This window comes from Tupaia chinensis, unplaced genomic scaffold, assembly GCF_000334495.1.
Source record: "Tupaia chinensis unplaced genomic scaffold, TupChi_1.0 Scaffold148234_1, whole genome shotgun sequence".
Classification (NCBI taxonomy): Eukaryota; Metazoa; Chordata; class Mammalia; order Scandentia; family Tupaiidae; genus Tupaia; species Tupaia belangeri.
The window spans coordinates 4,899,446-4,918,410 of record NW_006208084.1 but is presented as its reverse complement, the minus strand read 5'-3'; the positions used below and the strand labels follow the sequence as shown (position 1 = coordinate 4,918,410).

The following is an 18,965-nucleotide window of genomic DNA, read 5'->3' as shown; positions in this document are numbered from 1 at the left end:
CATGTAGGAGTCCAGCGCCCTTAACCACTGCACTACCTGCTGGCCCCTATTGAATATACTTAAATGAGAGGAATGATTCAGTAGAGAGGAAAAAGTTGAATAGTCAGGAAAAGAGACAGGAACGTAAGGTTCCTGAGAAAGCAGTGGGGGATGAGCTGAAGGGCAGTTTTGGGACAAGAGGTGGGATCACTCCTTGGTTTCAGTTGGCAGGAGGAAATGGTCCATGCCAGTAGCAGAATGTTGTTCCTATGTAGTTTTATTTCGCTGAGAAATAGGACATGATGCCACCAGCTGCGGGCAGAAGGGAATTTGTAGGATTGGAGGTGTGAGGGTCTTAGGGAAGACTGGAGTTGGTCATGGAAAAGGAAGCATGAATGACCAGAGAAAATGGTAGGAGTGTCCAGCGGGGTGGAGGTTGGTAACCATGGTCTGACAGGAGACAGTGAAGGATTCAACCAGGGCAAGGTAGGCAGTGTTGGTGGAAGGCAAGGATGATGTGAATGACCAACATGGGGAGAGGTCCCTGTGTCTAGCACAACTAGAAGACTTCCTGGAAGAATCTGGACCTAGGGCAATGAGTAGGTGATTCTGATGGTGAGAGCTTGAAAACTGTGGTCTTTTCAACTCCAGTTTTCCATCTCTTATTGCAGTCTACCGCCTCCTTCAATGTCTCACCCATTTCCCACTTCCTGTCCCAGAATGTCCTTCACTGCCCCAGTCTGACATGGCTTCAAGGCCTATATCTGGGTTGCTTACCAGTTTAAAAATGCGCTTCTCAATTCCTGATGGCAAGTATTATAGCTTGGTGAGCTGAGTGGCAGGCATAGTACGCTACAGATGAGACTCCTGCCTGGCAGGGGGCTCAGACAAAACCGGGTTTGACCACAGAGGAGAGGAGACCAACTGCAAAGTGGCTTTCTCAGGCCCATGGCCCACTGTCTTCTCCCCTCACACAAGGCAACAACATAAAGCATCACATTTTGCCTGTAGAAAGAGCTCCGGATGCTGCCTAGCCTGGCAGTGAGTTTTTCCACATAATCCCTTCCCAGATCACCAGCCCTCGGCCGAGCTTGGGCTCCAGCGCTTTCTCTGAGGTTGCTGTTATGAGTGGTACCTGGTGGTAGCAGCCAAAACACACTTAGGGGAAATAACCTCTAGAGGCCTATTGGGAGCTCTGAGTGACACATCAAACACTGAAAATGCATCATCTCTCCTTCTAGCTTAACTCAGGTGATTCGAAAGTTTGCCAAGCAGTTGGATGAGTGGCTAAAAGTGGCTCTCCACGACCTCCCAGAAAATTTGCGAAACATCAAGTTTGAACGTAAGTACTGAGTCTGGGAACAGAATGGAGAGTAACATTTCAGTGCCAAACATTTACATCGGTGGTTAGTAAAATAACAAAAAGAGCAGCTACCATTTACTCTTTGCCTTCAAAACACCCGGTATTGTGCTAAGCACTCAACATGTATGAACGTATTTAATCATAAAATGTTTGCTACGGGTGGCACACTGCCCCGTTTACAGACACGGAGTCAGGCTTAGAGAGGTCGTAATTGGCGGAGACCAGGGATCTGCTCCCAGGTCTCTTGTCTATGTATTGCCAAAGTTTCTGCCCATGGCCACCACACTCAGTCTCCTCAGGTAATCCTCACGCCACCCATCCCATGTAGGAAACAGTATTCCCATTCTGCAGAGGAGCCTCAGAGAGGCGAAGAAACTCCCTCCCAAAAGCCGCACAGTCACGCAGCTGGTAAGCAGGGAGCAGCAGTCAAACTTAGGTCTGTCTGACCTCAAATTCCTGTGATGTCCTTGAAGCTCCTGCCCAGAAATGGTGGTGGTAGGAGACAGAGAGCAGCTTAAGGGCTTCCCAGAGTCTCTGCCTAATTCTTAAGCCAAATTAATATTTCTCCTACAGGGACTGGGCTGTGAATTTGTTCTTGGCTGAGCATCACCGCTCGCTTCCTGGTGTTAGTGTTGCTGGCGAAAACGGGTTCTCTTTTTCTGTCTCGCTGTGTCTGTGTTTGTGGGAAGACGCATGTGCAGCTCATTTGTTGTCGTTAAACAAAGACGGAATGATTCTAAGCAAAACAAAGTTTTAAAATATATGTCTCTTAAAGCCCCATCTGAATACAGCTTGCTGTTCTAACCCGAAAGAAGTGCCAGCTAGGAATAAGAAGGAGATCAAATTACCCTCTCTCCCCAGGCGCGGGAGCCCTTTCAGACGTGCTTTGAGGCTGCCTGCGGTGCCCATCACCTATTGATAACGCCCGCTTTATTTCACGGCTCTCAGTTCTTTTCTTTTCTCAAGCACTAAATTCCGCATCACAAAGTTAAAGAAAAAGTAATTAAGGAGAAGGATTAACGATTGATCGGCCTGGAAAATTAGAAGTTCATCTGCCCCCTCCCATCCCCATTCCTCCACCCCACATGCGATTTTTCAAATCAAGCTGGCTCTGACTACAAATTAGAATAATCCCGGGGAAATTTCTGACTATGTTTTTGACGAGTTCAGAAATTAATGAGAAGAATGCCCCGCACCCATTTTAATTACACAGACAAAACAAACCTGTTCAAAGTGGGCAGCGAGGTTTGTCGGACCTTCCACCTGTGCCTGCCTGGAGGCAGTTGCTCCCCCTGGGGAGTCTGGAAGTGTATTTTGAGAAGGTGCAACAGCACTCCAAAGAACTCTAAGAATGAAGACGGGGCAGGTACACGTCTTGTCTGTGTCAAACTCCACAGATATAAGATCATCCCACTTCAAATGACCGGGCTGTTATGTACACAGAGGAAACGAGAGCTTTTCCTAACTGCAGGATCCTCAAAGTATGCAAATACATTCCCCAGACCTGGAGACCACTTGGTAAAAATTACAGATTATGAATACCAAGCTATATTCGAGGTGGAGCCGAGGCTCATCCTAGAAACACCCCCTCGCACCCCACACCGCTGAGGCTCAATCACGGCTTCCTATTAGACACACTAGTTTTTAAAGGGGCTTCTTCAAAGCTTCCTCTTGATTCCTGCAATTATTTATAGGGAGAAGTGATTGAGCTTGCAATTAGCAAAATGAAAGACGAGTAAATAATTGCTTTTACTTACGGTTGATTAGCACCCTCATTTCTCACACCTGTGAGTGTGGCGAGGGCACGACTTTGAAATATGCGCCCCAGATATCACCATTAGGAAACAGTCGTTTGGAACCCAAATGGGAGAACAAAGACTCCTACATGGGGTTGCCAGTGGGCTTGAGTGATGAGACAGATTCACGTAAAATAAGGAAGCTACTTTTTGAAATTTGCCCCTGGGAAATCCAAGGTAGGGTCATAAAGCATGCAGATATTTCAAACTAACTCTTTTCTTCTTGCAGTGTCGAGAAGGTTTTCCCAAATTCTGAGACGGCAAACATCACTAAATCATCTCTGCCAGGTAGCTGTCCTCTGTTTTCAGCACTGCCAAGCATTGCAAGCAAGGGGGCGGGTCCACAAACAGCTTTCTGCAGGATCTGTGAGGTTCACAGGACTTCTCACTATTGTGTTTTTTTAAAAGAATTACTTATTTCATTTTGTTTATTCTTCTTCTTCAATTTGACCAGAGAGAGAGAGGTAGTGTGAGAAAGCAAGCTGCCAGGTCCAGGACTAGAACTGAGGCCAGCCCTGTGGGAATCTGACACCCTCAGCACCACGCCAACTGCCAGCCCCTCACTATTAGTTTTCATTTCTATGGATAAGGAATGGGCTAAGTAGGTTCAACTAGTATACAGAATCATTTCTGGCATCGGTTGCCCCTTCACCTTTCAGATATGTTCGAAGTCTACAATTCCATGTTTCTCTTAGGTTAGTTGAGGGCCTTCAACCACTATCGACATTTTAGAGCAGATAATTCCTTTTTTGTGGGGAACTGTTTGCACAGCATCCCTGGACCGTACCCACTAGGTGCCAATAGAGTACCACCCCCTCCACCTCCCACGCCTGTGGTGACAATCAAGAATGGCAGTGTCAGTCTCAGGGGATAAAATTTGCAACTATTGAGTCAAATGATTCAATCAGATAAGGACAATGACTCGTTAGTTATGCTATCCAAAAGCGTTCAGAGCTCTGCAGTGTATTAAATATTTGCCCAATTTTGTTTACTTTTTAGAGCTACGTTCTCTCTAGTACACAAATGATACATGCTTACTATAAAACTTCAAGTACAATAGTGCGTAAAGTAAAAGTGGAAGACCCACGCCCAGCGGTTGTAATTCCAGGGCACATAGCTTTCCGTTCCTAGTGGGTGGTCAGAAAAGCAAGCTTTCCTAGACACGCACACAGAGCAAGTCAGACCTCACACTCCCAACTGAACACGCATCCCAAATATACACAGACCCAGATTCACGTATCCAGGGTCTTTCAGATACACCAAGTAAGCAAGCCACTTGGCATTCACATCTCAGCCATTCGTTCTGCAACACCCGTTGAGCAACCTACTGTGTGCCAAGGCTCCCTGTCCTTAACAGGGGAAACAAACAAACAAAAAACAAGAAAGTAAACAAAAATAAAACATTTAAAGTGATAAGTGTTCTGAAGGAAACAAAATGAAAATAGAAAATAAGAAGGCACTCGGATCCTCTTTCATTAGAGTGGCCATGAGCCCCTCCCCGTGGGTGTGACGTTTAAGTTGGACCACACACAATACAGCGAGCGGGTTGCTGGGCCAGGTGGGGAAGACTGTTCCAGCCAGTGGGAACACCCTGTGGGAAGGCCCTGTGGTGGCAACAGGATCATTGCAAAGAACACTGACCTGAAGAACGGTGCCACTCGTGTGGAGCTCTGGCTCTCTGCACTGTACTGTGCTTTTCAAACATTACTTCAAGGAATCCCTAACATTAGCCCTCCTTATGAGATAGGTACTATTGACATCTCCATTATAGATCAAGAAACTGAGGTTAATCTGCTAGCCTGGCCCAAATGAAATGACAGCTGGTCAGCAGTAAGGCCAGGGTTTGAATTGGGCGTGTTTGAATACAGAACATCTGATTTTTTTTTTTTCCTGAATTTGCTGTATGGCATATGTATTCACCAGAAAGACAGAAAGGGAAAATGAGAAAACATCCCCCAAGGAGGTATGACTACACCACAGTCCCTTTTCCTCCATTTTCCTCTTGGAATTTTGGGCACATGTGCACACATGCCCAGAGTGTTTTTCAAACTGCGGCATCTGGGACTCAATTGCACAGTTGGTCAGGTGGGATCCAGTAGCTTTAACTACCACGTTACTGGCTGGCCTCTCCGAACACTCAACTTTTTTTTTTTTAAGTATTATTTTATTTTAATTTAATTTAATTAATTAGTTTTTTTTCTTTTTTTGGAGAGGTTTTTGCTATAGGGCGCGTGTGCTCGCCAGACAGACAGAGAGAGACAGAGACAAAAAATGAGAAATCACCCCCCCCCGGGGGGATGGCCACACCGCAATCCCTTCTCCTCCATTCTCCTCTTGGGATCTTGGGCACGCACGCATGCACATGCACCTGGCATGAGTTTTAAGCCACCTGGTCTGGGACGCGAACTGCGGTCAACTACGAGGGAGTCCAGTGACATAGCCATTACGCTAACTGCTGGTCCCTAATTTGTTTTTGTTTTAATTTGACCAGAGAGGGACAGAGAGAGAGAGAGAGAAAGTGAGAAAGCAAGCCACCAGGTCCGGGTCTCAAACCGCAATTGGCTGTGTGGGAGTCCAACGCCCTTAACCACCAGGCCACCTGCCAGCCCCAGAACACCTGACTTTTACACTTAGTTGTTTTCCTTATCGTTAGAGACTCACTTCATTTATTTATGTAATCTAGGCCTCTCTGATCTTCAGATAGTTCTACAATTATTTAAGATGTTATTTGTGTTTAGATAGTCTGGGTGTAATGAGATTGTCAGAAGTCACCTTTGCCTGGAAAGGCATAAGCATTAGACTTACAATGACCTTGTGCATTTAAATCTTTCATAAATTCTATTAAAAGACATTTTGGAAACAAGTAAAGGAAATAATCCTGGATATGTTTTTCTTTGATTTTATCAGCATTGTTTTAACTTGTATTAAGTTCACTAATGAGGGCAGCTGAGGAAGCCACAGTATAAAAGAGAATTTTATACACCCACATATGGACACATGTGCACGAATAAACTACTGAGTCTTACAGTGTAGTTCCCCTTTTCCTCCATCTGAAGTATTCATATTTGTCTTAATCCTTCCTGTTACATTTTTAAAAATGAACTAGCAACAACAACAACAACAACAAAAAAGGAAAACACTGAACCAGAGCCTAATGCTTCAGAATGCATTCATGTGAAAAACACTTCTACCTTTCTGGGGTTGAATTTATCATAGGCCCAGGGGTAGCGAGAGCGTTCCCAAATCTGAGTCTGCTGCTTCTCAGGCACTAGGTGCACCAGGACGAGCAGGCACAGAGCTCCGGCCCTTAGCTGCCATTCAAGAGCTGACAGATGTCTGGGCTCACCCCATGGCTTCATGGGGTCAAGACCAACAGGGTTGAGAACAGCCGGGTTTGGTCTGACCGAGGCCACCTTGGTAGTTTCTTGTGGAGGAAGAGAGAAGTGAGGAGAGAGCATTCAGAGAAACAGCATGTGGATCTTCTGAGTTACGAAGTCATCTGCTATTTTTCTAAAATTGAGTTTTCCTAAATTTCAAAGCAGTTTGCAAAAATACCACAAGCAGATCCACTAAAAAGGCATACAAGGCAATAAAGTGAAGGGGTTCTAACCCAACACCCATGAGCTAATGAGCCTTGCACTGGGTTACAGGCCTCTCGAACAGTGATCCACAGTGCAGACATCACATTCCAAATGCTGGAGGACTGGAGGAACGTGGACCTGAACAGCATCACCAAGCAGACCCTTTATACCATGGAGGACTCTCGCGATGAACATCGGAAACTCATCATCCAGTGTAAGATGTCCCACCAGGGATTGGTCCTTCTGTTTATGGTTTCAAGAGAGACACCTTGCTGAGTGTTTAAGCGGCATTCCCTCCCACTCTCCCTGGGTCCCATGCTCTTCTTGTGCCTGTTATGTGGGCCGGCCCAGGTAGGAGGACTCAGTATGAAGACGCATGTCAGCATTATTGTGAGAAAGTTCTCTGCCGCAGCCTGGCAGCACATGTTGCCAAGCAAAGGTCCCTGTATGTGGTCCCGAATGCCAGGCATAGTTCATGGAGGTGGCATAGAAAGGGCAACCAGGGACCAGCAGATGGTATAATGGTTACATCGCTGGACTCCCGTGTAGTTGACTATGGTTCGAGTCCTGGACCCAATGGCTTAGAATTCATACCAGGCAAGTGTGTGTGTGCATGCCTAAAATCTAAGAGAAGAATGGAGGAGAAAGGGTTGTGAAGTGGCCATTCACCCTGGGAAATCTCCTGGGTGGGGTGATTTCTCCCTCTCTGTCTCTCCGATGAGTGCACATGCCCAATAGCAAAAATATCTCTCTCAAAAAAATGGGGGAACTGGGACCAGCAGTTGACGTAATGGCTATGTTGCTGGATTCCCATGTAGTTAACCACAGTTCAAGTCCTGGACCTGATGGCTTAAACTCATGCTGGGCTCCTGTGTGTGCATGCCCAAGATCCCGAGGAAAATAAAGAAGAGATTCCAGTGTGGCCACACACACACATACACACACACGGGGAATGATTTCTCATTTCTCGCTTTCTGTCTCTCTGTCTCTGTTTTTCTGGTGAGCTCACGCTTCAAAAAAAAGTATAAAAAAATGGGGAACCCAAGCTTTTTGCCCCTCTCAACACACATCCCAGAGTCAGCCGGATATGCCGCCTGCTTTTCAGTGGAGGGTCATTTGAGCCAGCCACCTATTGGCAAGTGAACCTTTCAGTTACAGCCAGAGTGTCTGACAAGAGGGTGGATGATGATTTTCTTTCTGTGAACATATGTGCATGTTCGTGTGGACAGACTTCCAACACACAGACCCGCAGGTAGACTGCTCCAACGATCACCCCGATGTGGGCAGGTCATTGGTATCAAAGCAAAGCAACAGAGAGGGCCAAGGAACACCATCTTAGCACATCTCTGCTAGTCCTCAGATGTCCATCCTAGTCCACCATCCAGGACATCCCCACAGTCCAGGGGCCCTGGACTCATCAGAATCTGCAGGCTACCTTCTGTACTGTGGTCAGCCTTCGTTTTCCAGGCCTCTGGGAAAAAGGGAACATGAGAGCAAGAAGGATGAGCTGGCACTTCTTCCAGCAGGTCTCAGAGAGGCAAGTGCTGAGAGTGTTGGGGGAGAGGGCCGGTTATGACACATGGCACCAGCCCCTTCTGAGTTCCAGTAGTGGCATCATCAGAGAGATACAGAGGACCATCAGAAAGCCTCAGACCCCTCAGATTTCCATAACATGCCTTCTGCACTGTTGTCTTCAGAGAACTGCCTTCAGTCACCCAGTCTAAGCTAGTGGAGCTTCTAAACAAAGTTTCCTAAGACACTCCTATAGAGATTGCTTTGCCATGAAACTCTTCCTTTTCTTTTTCTTTTTTTTTCTTTTTTTAGTATGATTTTTGCTATAGGGCATGTGCGCTCGCCAGAGAGACAGAGAGACAGAAAGCAAGAAATCACGTCCCGGAGGGGATGGCCATGCTGCAATCCCTTCTCCTCCATTCTCCTCTCAGGATCTTGGGCATACACACACATGTGCCCAGCATGAGTTTAAGCCACCAGGTCCGGGACTTGAACCCCAGTCGACTGCATGAGAGTCTAGCGACATAGCCATTATGCTAACTGCTGGTCCCCGCCATTAAACTCTTTTTTTTTTTAAAGAATTATTTATTTGTATTTTATTTATTCATTCATTTATTTGAATTTGACCAGAGAAAGACACAGAGAGTGGGAAAGTGAGAAAGAAAGCCACCAGGTTCAAGACTTGAACCGTGGTCGGCCATGTGGGAGTGTGTCCAGCGCCTCAACCACCACACCACCTGCTGGTCCCCATCATTAAACTCTTTCAAAAGCAAATGGAGCAGTTGTAATGCTTGACCATGTAGACCCTTCCAGGGTATTTCCTGGGCCACCCTAGAGTTCAAGCTCAACTGAGGTGCTTATTTCTTACTCTACAGCTGCCCTCAGCCCACTTTCCCCCCTGCTAAGAACCTAGAAACCACCACTAAATAGCAACTTAGCTTATCGCCTGTGTATTCTTTGGCAGGTCCAGTGTAGAGTTAGTGGCAAATCAGAAGCCAAGCAAGTAATTTACAAATCCCTTGCAGCTTACCCAAATGGGTAATGCCTTGTGACACAGTGCTGGGAAGGGAGGATTGAGGACAGGTGCCAAGCCTGAGGAGGAGGCCCTAGATCACAAGCATCGTCTCTGCACTTCCCAAGTGGACAGCTGGGTGAGCTGGGCCAGAGGTCAGTCTGCGCAGGACGAGGGGCAGCTACGAGCTGCACTCCCCCTTCCTTACAGTCACTGGACAAGTCCACAGACTCTTGCTGTAGGGGCTGCCATCCCATCCACAGTGGAGATCCTGGCTGGGAGTGCGTGGCTTTCCTCCCATTTAAAGCATGCACACTTGGGACCAGCAGATGGAGTAATGGCTACGTCACTGGACTCCCATGTGGTCGGCCACGGTTTGAGTCCCGGTCCTGGTGACTTAAACTCATGCCAGGTGCACATGCGTGTGTACCCAAGATCCCAAGAGAAGAATGGAGAAGGGATTGTGGTGTGGCCATCCCTCCTAGGGGGTGATTTCTCACTTTCTGTCTCTTTGTCTCTGTCTTTCTGGCAAGTGCATACACCCTATAGCAAAACGTCTCCAATAAAATGTTTTTTAAATACAATAAATAAAATAAAGTATATACGTTGGTTCTCGAACAGGCCGGTCAGAAGGAGAGTTGAAGGATGTTGTGGGAAGAACTTGGAGCTGGGATGCCCAACTAGATGCAGATTCTAAGATCTAGATGCCCAAGATCTAGATTCGCTCCTTGACTGCGGTGCACTGTGACCTTGGTTTCCATCTCTGTAAAGTGGGAGTAACGCGGAGGGGCTATGCTGCTTCTGACGGTGTAGCTCTACCGCGGGGAATGGTTAGGAGTCAGGCCGTGCGGGAACCTTGCCTCTGCTGTCCACTAGCTGTGTCCTCAATTTGTGAAACGAGCATGATAATAATAATGACACCTGCTACCTTACATCCAGCAAGTATTTGACCACCTACTCCACACCGGGCACGGCTCTAAGTGTGGGGAAAGTGAACAAGACAGTTCTGCCCTGATGACGTGCACATTCTCAAGGGCTGTCTTAAGGGTAAGTGAGCACGTTCATGTGAAGCATTTAGAAGCGAGCCCGGTGTGTTAACAGAAGCTATCAACATTTTCATTACCCCACTGCCATTGGCACATCATTGACTAAAGCACCAGAGCTCAGGTACACAGTGGTGTGAAGACCAGGAGAGCCCCAGGGACCCGAGAAACCAGGGACCGGGTTCTAGTCCCTGCCCTGTCACCAACTCATCCTCTGACCTTGAAGGGATTATTCAATCTCATTAAGATGTAGTACCTTGTCTATAAAATAAGCCAGATTAAGTAACTTGACCTTGAAAGCCCATTTTCTCAGCCTGGCTATGGTGGTGCAGGGTATAGGCTCCATTGCACAACATTGGAGCCACATGACAAGGCCCGGGGATCGGATCCCAGTTCCACTTGAACTTTCTGGATGTGCCTGCAGTTACGCCCATGATCCTGACTGGCTGGGAGGATCACAGCATGACGAGACCTTGTCAAGGGTCCCTGTCAACCCCTTCTCTGCAATAAATAAATAAATAAATAAACTGTAAAGCCTATTCTCATTCTAAAGTTTTACATTCTTTTTAAAAATTATTTATTTTATTTATTCATTCATTTTATTTTAATGTGACCAGAGAAAGACATGCAGAGAGTGAGAAAGAGGGAAAGTGAGAAAGCAAGCCACCAGGTCCAGGACTCGAACCATGGTTGGCCACATAGAAGTGCCCAGCCCCTTCACCACCATGCCACCTGCTGGTCTCCTAAAGCTTTAGGTTCTTCTGGTCTTAGCTTACCTCTGTAGCAGTCATCAGCTAAGTAGAAGAGAGCCAAGTGGCTAGTCCTCCGAAAGAGGAGAACAAAAACTGCTCCAATGAAAATAAGAGACATGGGGCCAGCAGTTAGCGTAATGGCTATGTCACTGGACTCCCACGTAGTCGACCGCGGTTCGCGTCCCGAACCCGGTGGCTTAAAACTCATGCCGGGCACATGTGTGTGCGTGCCCAAGATCCCAAGAGGAGAATGGAGGAGAAGGGATTGCGGCGGGGGTGATTTCTCGCTTTCTATCTCTCTGTCTCTCTCTGTCTTTCTGGCGAGCGCTTGCGCCCTATAGCAAAAACCTCTCCAAAAAAAGAAGAAAAAAGAAAATAAGAGACATATTGAGCTCTGCATATAAAATCATGCAGTATGTGATGAAAAGAGAAGTTTCAAATCGGAGATCACTGCCATCATGTTCCCGTTTTCTGTAGCACTTCCTAGATTATGCAGTACTTGCTCATTCAACTCTCTGACTTGAGGCTGAAGGCAGGTGGGAAAGTGATAGGAGTCTCCTCTTACTAATGAGGAAACCGAGGGGGCAGAGAGAGTGCTTCATTTACTCAGCACGCATTTATGACGCACTTCCCATATGCAGAGAGCCAAGAGGCTGGTGAGGCGGCTCGCCCAGTGCAGTAGGGCTGTGGTCCTGAAACTAGAATTCTCAAATGTGCCCTCCCACTGGCCAAGAGCAAGACAGCAGCAGTGCCGCTGCCCACTCGCTCAAGCCAGCTTGTGTTGGATGACAGCCGCAGTCACTGTGTTAGATAAAGGCTGCAGACAAAGAACTAGTGGGCAGGGACCAGCAGATGGCGTAATGGCGTAATGGTCATGTAGCTGAACTCTCACATGGCCAACCACTGTTCGAGTCCTGGAGTCTGAGGCTTAAAACCCACACCGGGCACATGTGCGTGCATGTCCAAAATCCGGAGAGGAGAGGAGAGGAGGAGGGACAGTCCTGCTGGCCTACAGCACGGAGAGGGTTAAACGAATGTCATACAAGCGACACTGCAGTTCGGCCATGGAGAGCCGACCAGTCCAAGGAATGAGAACTGTCTGAGCAAAGGACCAAGGCGATGAAAAAGCAGGGCTTCTGGGGAGAATGGCAAGCCATATAGGAGAGTTCAGAGCATTCATAGGCAAGGAAGATGAGCCCAAAGGGTAGGGAAGCTTTAAATGCCCTTCGAAGATTTTGGGCTTTTATTTAGAGTTTTGTGTTATTCAAAGTTTCATTCTTTTGTTTTTCAAAGATGTATCTCTATCTAAACCCAACTGCCCTGCTGTGTTTATCTGACAGTGTATCAGGAGTTTGACCACCTTTTGGAAGAGCAGTCTCCCATCGAGTCCTATATAGAGTGGCTGGATACCATGGTGGACCGTTGTGTTGTGAAGGTTGGTAAGCTGGTGCTGAAGGGACGAGGTTGGGTCTTCAGCTTCTCACTGGCCTTGTGAACACTTGGCTAACACAGGGCCCTACACTGAATCGTCTGAGCATTCCTCAGCAGATACGGAGTCCTAGAGTTTGGAGGAGAGGTCTGCTCCCCTCCCCAGGAGGTGAAGGGGGTGGGAGGCATGACTCCTGAGTCTCCCATCCCTGGTTTAACCAGGGCAGCATCCCTTTTATCTGTTGTGCACATTGGGTGTGCATAAGCCGTCATCTTTTAATGTGTATTTTTGCTGCTGAAACCTAAAAGTTGAACACCTCTGCTCCATGGGTATTGAACATGGACACCCTTAAGCCTTCCTGTCATTTTTTGAAAAGACAGTAAGCAACGAAAGGTCAGTCTGACCACCATTAAAGGCGTCCGCTTTCTCATAGGTGGCTGCGAAGAGACCAGGGTCTCTGCGGAAAGTGGCCCAGCAGTTCCTTTTGATGTGGTCCTGTTTTGGCACACGGGTGATCCGGGACATGACGTTGCATAGTGCCCCCAGCTTCGGTAAGGCCACCCCAGCCCTCCCTCCTCCACGTACTTTTTCTCTGGGGTCTGCACGTTGACTCCACCTCTGTGGAGTGGGCCGTGCGCTGACTCACTGTCTCTGAGACTACAAACGTCATCACCTGGAACACTTATTCTGGGGCGGACATGACGTTGTCAGGATTTCTAGGGAGAAAGATGACATAGCATGTGAAAGGTAGAGTATCTAGCCAGAAAATGAGAGTTTGGCACACAGATGGTATGACTTGAGTCTGAAGAAGAATCCACAGGAGTGGCTCTGCCCCTTTTACCAGCTGTCCCCCGTGACTTGCGGCTCTCACAAGACTATTTCGTGGAATTCCCCATTCGTGAGTTTCCCAAATCTGGGCACATAAAGGAGCCTCTGAGTTTGAACTTTAGCAGATGGTTTGATTGACACTCTACTAGATAAAGTTTTCTTTAAAAATGTACTCTAGTAGAAGCCAGCGGGTGGTATGGTGAGAGTGCTGGATCTCATATAGCCAACACTGCGGTTCAAGTCCCAGACCTGGTGACATACACAACATGCCAGGCACATGTGAGTGTGTGCCCAACATCCTGAGAGGAAAATGGAGGAGAAGGGATTGTGGTGTGGCCATCCCCCTGGAGAATGATTTCTCATTTTCCCTCTTTCTCTCTCTCCAGTGTGCACATATGCCCTATGGCAAATAAATTAAAAAAAAAAATAGTCTCATCTCTAAAAAAGGGCATTTGCATTCATTTCTCTTTTGTTTTATTGGCCCCTTGCTTTTCATCGACTCCAGGAGATATCCCCATCCCAAATCCTCATCTATTGCTTTCTAGTACAACAAGGCTCGAACTCTCTGCCCAGAGGTGCTGATAGTCTCTTCAGGCAGAAACCCAATCACCAACCTGGGGCGAATGCTAAGCTACCACGGAGGACAGAGTTTTCTCTTTCACCAGAAAGAATGGAGTATGCACTGACTCCAGGTCATCATTAGCAGACCGGTGTGGGGCTCAACGACATTATTTGGACATTTTAAGTCCTGAAACACTTTGGCCTCAGTTTCCTAGGCATTTGGCAAAGGACTATTGGTAAATTTTCTGGGTAATTGCTTCAGCTCTCTAGCTTATTTTGTAAGTAGAGATGCGGTTTCGTTTTCCATTATCTGCAGTTAAGTCCATCAGCTCTAGGGGTTTTGCTCTGGGTTTAATTTGACACTTTTTCCATCTAGCTTTTTATGGCCTTGTCACCATTTTCCAGTTGTGCCATACAACGAAGGGACTGTGGTGAAATAAAAGGCACTAGTTTTCCTAAACAGCTCTGTCCATGAAAGACTGTGTTTACCCACTCGGACAAGCGTTTTGTCGTGGATCCCTTTCATCTCGGCATTGGAAGGTTCTCCGGCCCTGCCTGCACCATGGCTACAGATGGAAATTCTCTTTGAGCTGTCTGTGGAAAGGCTCTGGTGACGGCTACCTGGCCAGTGCCATCAGGCACGGCATTTTGACAATTTCCAGTTCAGCATGGTTAGCGTTAGCGTAGTTAGCTACGTTACCCCGTGGCTCTGGAAAAATCATTCATGAAAAATTGCTTTAGTTTAAGCAAGACAGTTGAAAAAGCATTCGAGATGTTTTCTCGTTTCTTTGAAATCAAAGCATCAATAGTATCACACGCCAAGGACGCATGCGTAGAACGAGCTCCCTCTGTTTGCTTTATTCCTTATTCTTCGTTTCACCGATTCTAAAACTGTGTAGCGAGTACCTTCCGTCAAACAAGGAAAATGGTTCTCTTGGCAATATTCTTTGAAATCCATTTGTTTTGACTGACTTTACAGTTAACGTGAAGAAGGAAGTCTGGATGCTAGAACACTTAGGATTTTGGAAGGGGTTCAGTTTATTATTAAGAAATATGGTTCCTTAAAACATGCTTACTATTTCTGACCCACACACTGTTTTAAGACATGCTGGAAACCAGAGAAATGGCAAAACAAACAAACAAAAACAAACCCACAAATCTCTTAGAAAAGGAAAGCAAGAGATATTAGCCCAATTTAACTTTTCTAAGTATTATTTCAACCCATGAAGGGTTGAAAAATACACCAAGTCTGTCTGAACTGGTCCAGCTCATCTGACTCATTGTTGAGTTTTGTAGCTTGAGAAGGGATTGCGGCGGGGGGGGTTTCTCGCTTTCTATCTCTCTGTCTCTCTCTGTCTTTCTGGCGAGCGCTTGCGCCCTATAGCAAAAACCTCTCCAAAAAAAGAAGAAAAAAGAAAATAAGAGACATATTGAGCTCTGCATATAAAATCATGCAGTATGTGATGAAAAGAGAAGTTTCAAATCGGAGATCACTGCCATCATGTTCCCGTTTTCTGTAGCACTTCCTAGATTATGCAGTACTTGCTCATTCAGCTCTCTGACTTGAGGCTGAAGGCAGGTGGGAAAGTGATAGGAGTCTCCTCTTACTAATGAGGAAACCGAGGGGGCAGAGAGAGTGCTTCATTTACTCAGCACGCATTTATGACGCACTTCCCATATGCAGAGAGCCAAGAGGCTGGTGAGGCGGCTCGCCCAGTGCAGTAGGGCTGTGGTCCTGAAACTAGAATTCTCAGATGTGCCCTCCCACTGGCCAAGAGCAAGACAGCAGCAGTGCCGCTGCCCACTCGCTCAAGCCAGCTTGTGTTGGATGACAGCCGCAGTCACTGTGTTAGATAAAGGCTGCAGACAAAGAACTAGTGGGCAGGGACCAGCAGATGGCGTAATGGCGTAATGGTCATGTAGCTGAACTCTCACATGGCCAACCACTGTTCGAGTCCTGGAGTCTGAGGCTTAAAACCCACACCGGGCACATGTGCGTGCATGTCCAAAATCCGGAGAGGAGAGGAGAGGAGGAGGGACAGTCCTGCTGGCCTACAGCACGGAGAGGGTTAAACGAATGTCATACAAGCGACACTGCAGTTCGGCCATGGAGAGCCGACCAGTCCAAGGAATGAGAACTGTCTGAGCAAAGGACCAAGGCGATGAAAAAGCAGGGCTTCTGGGGAGAATGGCAAGCCATATAGGAGAGTTCAGAGCATTCATAGGCAAGGAAGATGAGCCCAAAGGGTAGGGAAGCTTTAAATGCCCTTCGAAGATTTTGGGCTTTTATTTAGAGTTTTGTGTTATTCAAAGTTTCATTCTTTTGTTTTTCAAAGATGTATCTCTATCTAAACCCAACTGCCCTGCTGTGTTTATCTGACAGTGTATCAGGAGTTTGACCACCTTTTGGAAGAGCAGTCTCCCATCGAGTCCTATATAGAGTGGCTGGATACCATGGTGGACCGTTGTGTTGTGAAGGTTGGTAAGCTGGTGCTGAAGGGACGAGGTTGGGTCTTCAGCTTCTCACTGGCCTTGTGAACACTTGGCTAACACAGGGCCCTACACTGAATCGTCTGAGCATTCCTCAGCAGATACGGAGTCCTAGAGTTTGGAGGAGAGGTCTGCTCCCCTCCCCAGGAGGTGAAGGGGGTGGGAGGCATGACTCCTGAGTCTCCCATCCCTGGTTTAACCAGGGCAGCATCCCTTTTATCTGTTGTGCACATTGGGTGTGCATAAGCCGTCATCTTTTAATGTGTATTTTTGCTGCTGAAACCTAAAAGTTGAACACCTCTGCTCCATGGGTATTGAACATGGACACCCTTAAGCCTTCCTGTCATTTTTTGAAAAGACAGTAAGCAACGAAAGGTCAGTCTGACCACCATTAAAGGCGTCCGCTTTCTCATAGGTGGCTGCGAAGAGACCAGGGTCTCTGCGGAAAGTGGCCCAGCAGTTCCTTTTGATGTGGTCCTGTTTTGGCACACGGGTGATCCGGGACATGACGTTGCATAGTGCCCCCAGCTTCGGTAAGGCCACCCCAGCCCTCCCTCCTCCACGTACTTTTTCTCTGGGGTCTGCACGTTGACTCCACCTCTGTGGAGTGGGCCGTGCGCTGACTCACTGTCTCTGAGACTACAAACGTCATCACCTGGAACACTTATTCTGGGGCGGACATGACGTTGTCAGGATTTCTAGGGAGAAAGATGACATAGCATGTGAAAGGTAGAGTATCTAGCCAGAAAATGAGAGTTTGGCACACAGATGGTATGACTTGAGTCTGAAGAAGAATCCACAGGAGTGGCTCTGCCCCTTTTACCAGCTGTCCCCCGTGACTTGCGGCTCTCACAAGACTATTTCGTGGAATTCCCCATTCGTGAGTTTCCCAAATCTGGGCACATAAAGGAGCCTCTGAGTTTGAACTTTAGCAGATGGTTTGATTGACACTCTACTAGATAAAGTTTTCTTTAAAAATGTACTCTAGTAGAAGCCAGCGGGTGGTATGGTGAGAGTGCTGGATCTCATATAGCCAACACTGCGGTTCAAGTCCCAGACCTGGTGACATACACAACATGCCAGGCACATGTGAGTGTGTGCCCAACATCCTGAGAGGAAAATGGAGGAGAAGGGATTGTGGTGTGGCCATCCCCCTGGAGAATGATTTCTCATTTTCCCTCTTTCTCTCTCTCCAGTGTGCACATATGCCCTATGGCAAATAAATTAAAAAAAAAAATAGTCTCATCTCTAAAAAAGGGCATTTGCATTCATTTCTCTTTTGTTTTATTGGCCCCTTGCTTTTCATCGACTCCAGGAGATATCCCCATCCCAAATCCTCATCTATTGCTTTCTAGTACAACAAGGCTCGAACTCTCTGCCCAGAGGTGCTGATAGTCTCTTCAGGCAGAAACCCAATCACCAACCTGGGGCGAATGCTAAGCTACCACGGAGGACAGAGTTTTCTCTTTCACCAGAAAGAATGGAGTATGCACTGACTCCAGGTCATCATTAGCAGACCGGTGTGGGGCTCAACGACATTATTTGGACATTTTAAGTCCTGAAACACTTTGGCCTCAGTTTCCTAGGCATTTGGCAAAGGACTATTGGTAAATTTTCTGGGTAATTGCTTCAGCTCTCTAGCTTATTTTGTAAGTAGAGATGCGGTTTCGTTTTCCATTATCTGCAGTTAAGTCCATCAGCTCTAGGGGTTTTGCTCTGGGTTTAATTTGACACTTTTTCCATCTAGCTTTTTATGGCCTTGTCACCATTTTCCAGTTGTGCCATACAACGAAGGGACTGTGGTGAAATAAAAGGCACTAGTTTTCCTAAACAGCTCTGTCCATGAAAGACTGTGTTTACCCACTCGGACAAGCGTTTTGTCGTGGATCCCTTTCATCTCGGCATTGGAAGGTTCTCCGGCCCTGCCTGCACCATGGCTACAGATGGAAATTCTCTTTGAGCTGTCTGTGGAAAGGCTCTGGTGACGGCTACCTGGCCAGTGCCATCAGGCACGGCATTTTGACAATTTCCAGTTCAGCATGGTTAGCGTTAGCGTAGTTAGCTACGTTACCCCGTGGCTCTGGAAAAATCATTCATGAAAAATTGCTTTAGTTTAAGCAAGACAGTTGAAAAAGCATTCGAGATGTTTTCTCGTTTCTTTGAAATCAAAGCATCAATAGTATCACACGCCAAGGACGCATGCGTAGAACGAGCTCCCTCTGTTTGCTTTATTCCTTATTCTTCGTTTCACCGATTCTAAAACTGTGTAGCGAGTACCTTCCGTCAAACAAGGAAAATGGTTCTCTTGGCAATATTCTTTGAAATCCATTTGTTTTGACTGACTTTACAGTTAACGTGAAGAAGGAAGTCTGGATGCTAGAACACTTAGGATTTTGGAAGGGGTTCAGTTTATTATTAAGAAATATGGTTCCTTAAAACATGCTTACTATTTCTGACCCACACACTGTTTTAAGACATGCTGGAAACCAGAGAAATGGCAAAACAAACAAACAAAAACAAACCCACAAATCTCTTAGAAAAGGAAAGCAAGAGATATTAGCCCAATTTAACTTTTCTAAGTATTATTTCAACCCATGAAGGGTTGAAAAATACACCAAG

At 46.8% G+C, this 18,965-nt stretch overlaps 1 protein-coding gene across 4 annotated transcripts in view; it reads left to right on the top strand.

The window, feature by feature from the left end:
• The window catches only part of RFX4 (regulatory factor X4), a 208,174-nt gene that overhangs the window by 145,294 nt on the left and 43,915 nt on the right, over positions 1-18,965 (top strand). For all 4 annotated transcript variants that reach the window (XM_006170358.2, XM_006170357.3, XM_006170356.3 and 1 more), the window contains 5 exons: positions 1,221-1,321; positions 3,368-3,426; positions 6,789-6,933; positions 12,379-12,473; positions 12,901-13,018. In XM_006170358.2, the coding sequence (XP_006170420.1) occupies positions 1,221-1,321; positions 3,368-3,426; positions 6,789-6,933; positions 12,379-12,473; positions 12,901-13,018 (518 nt within the window). The remainder of the gene's footprint in view (positions 1-1,220; positions 1,322-3,367; positions 3,427-6,788; positions 6,934-12,378; positions 12,474-12,900; positions 13,019-18,965) is intronic.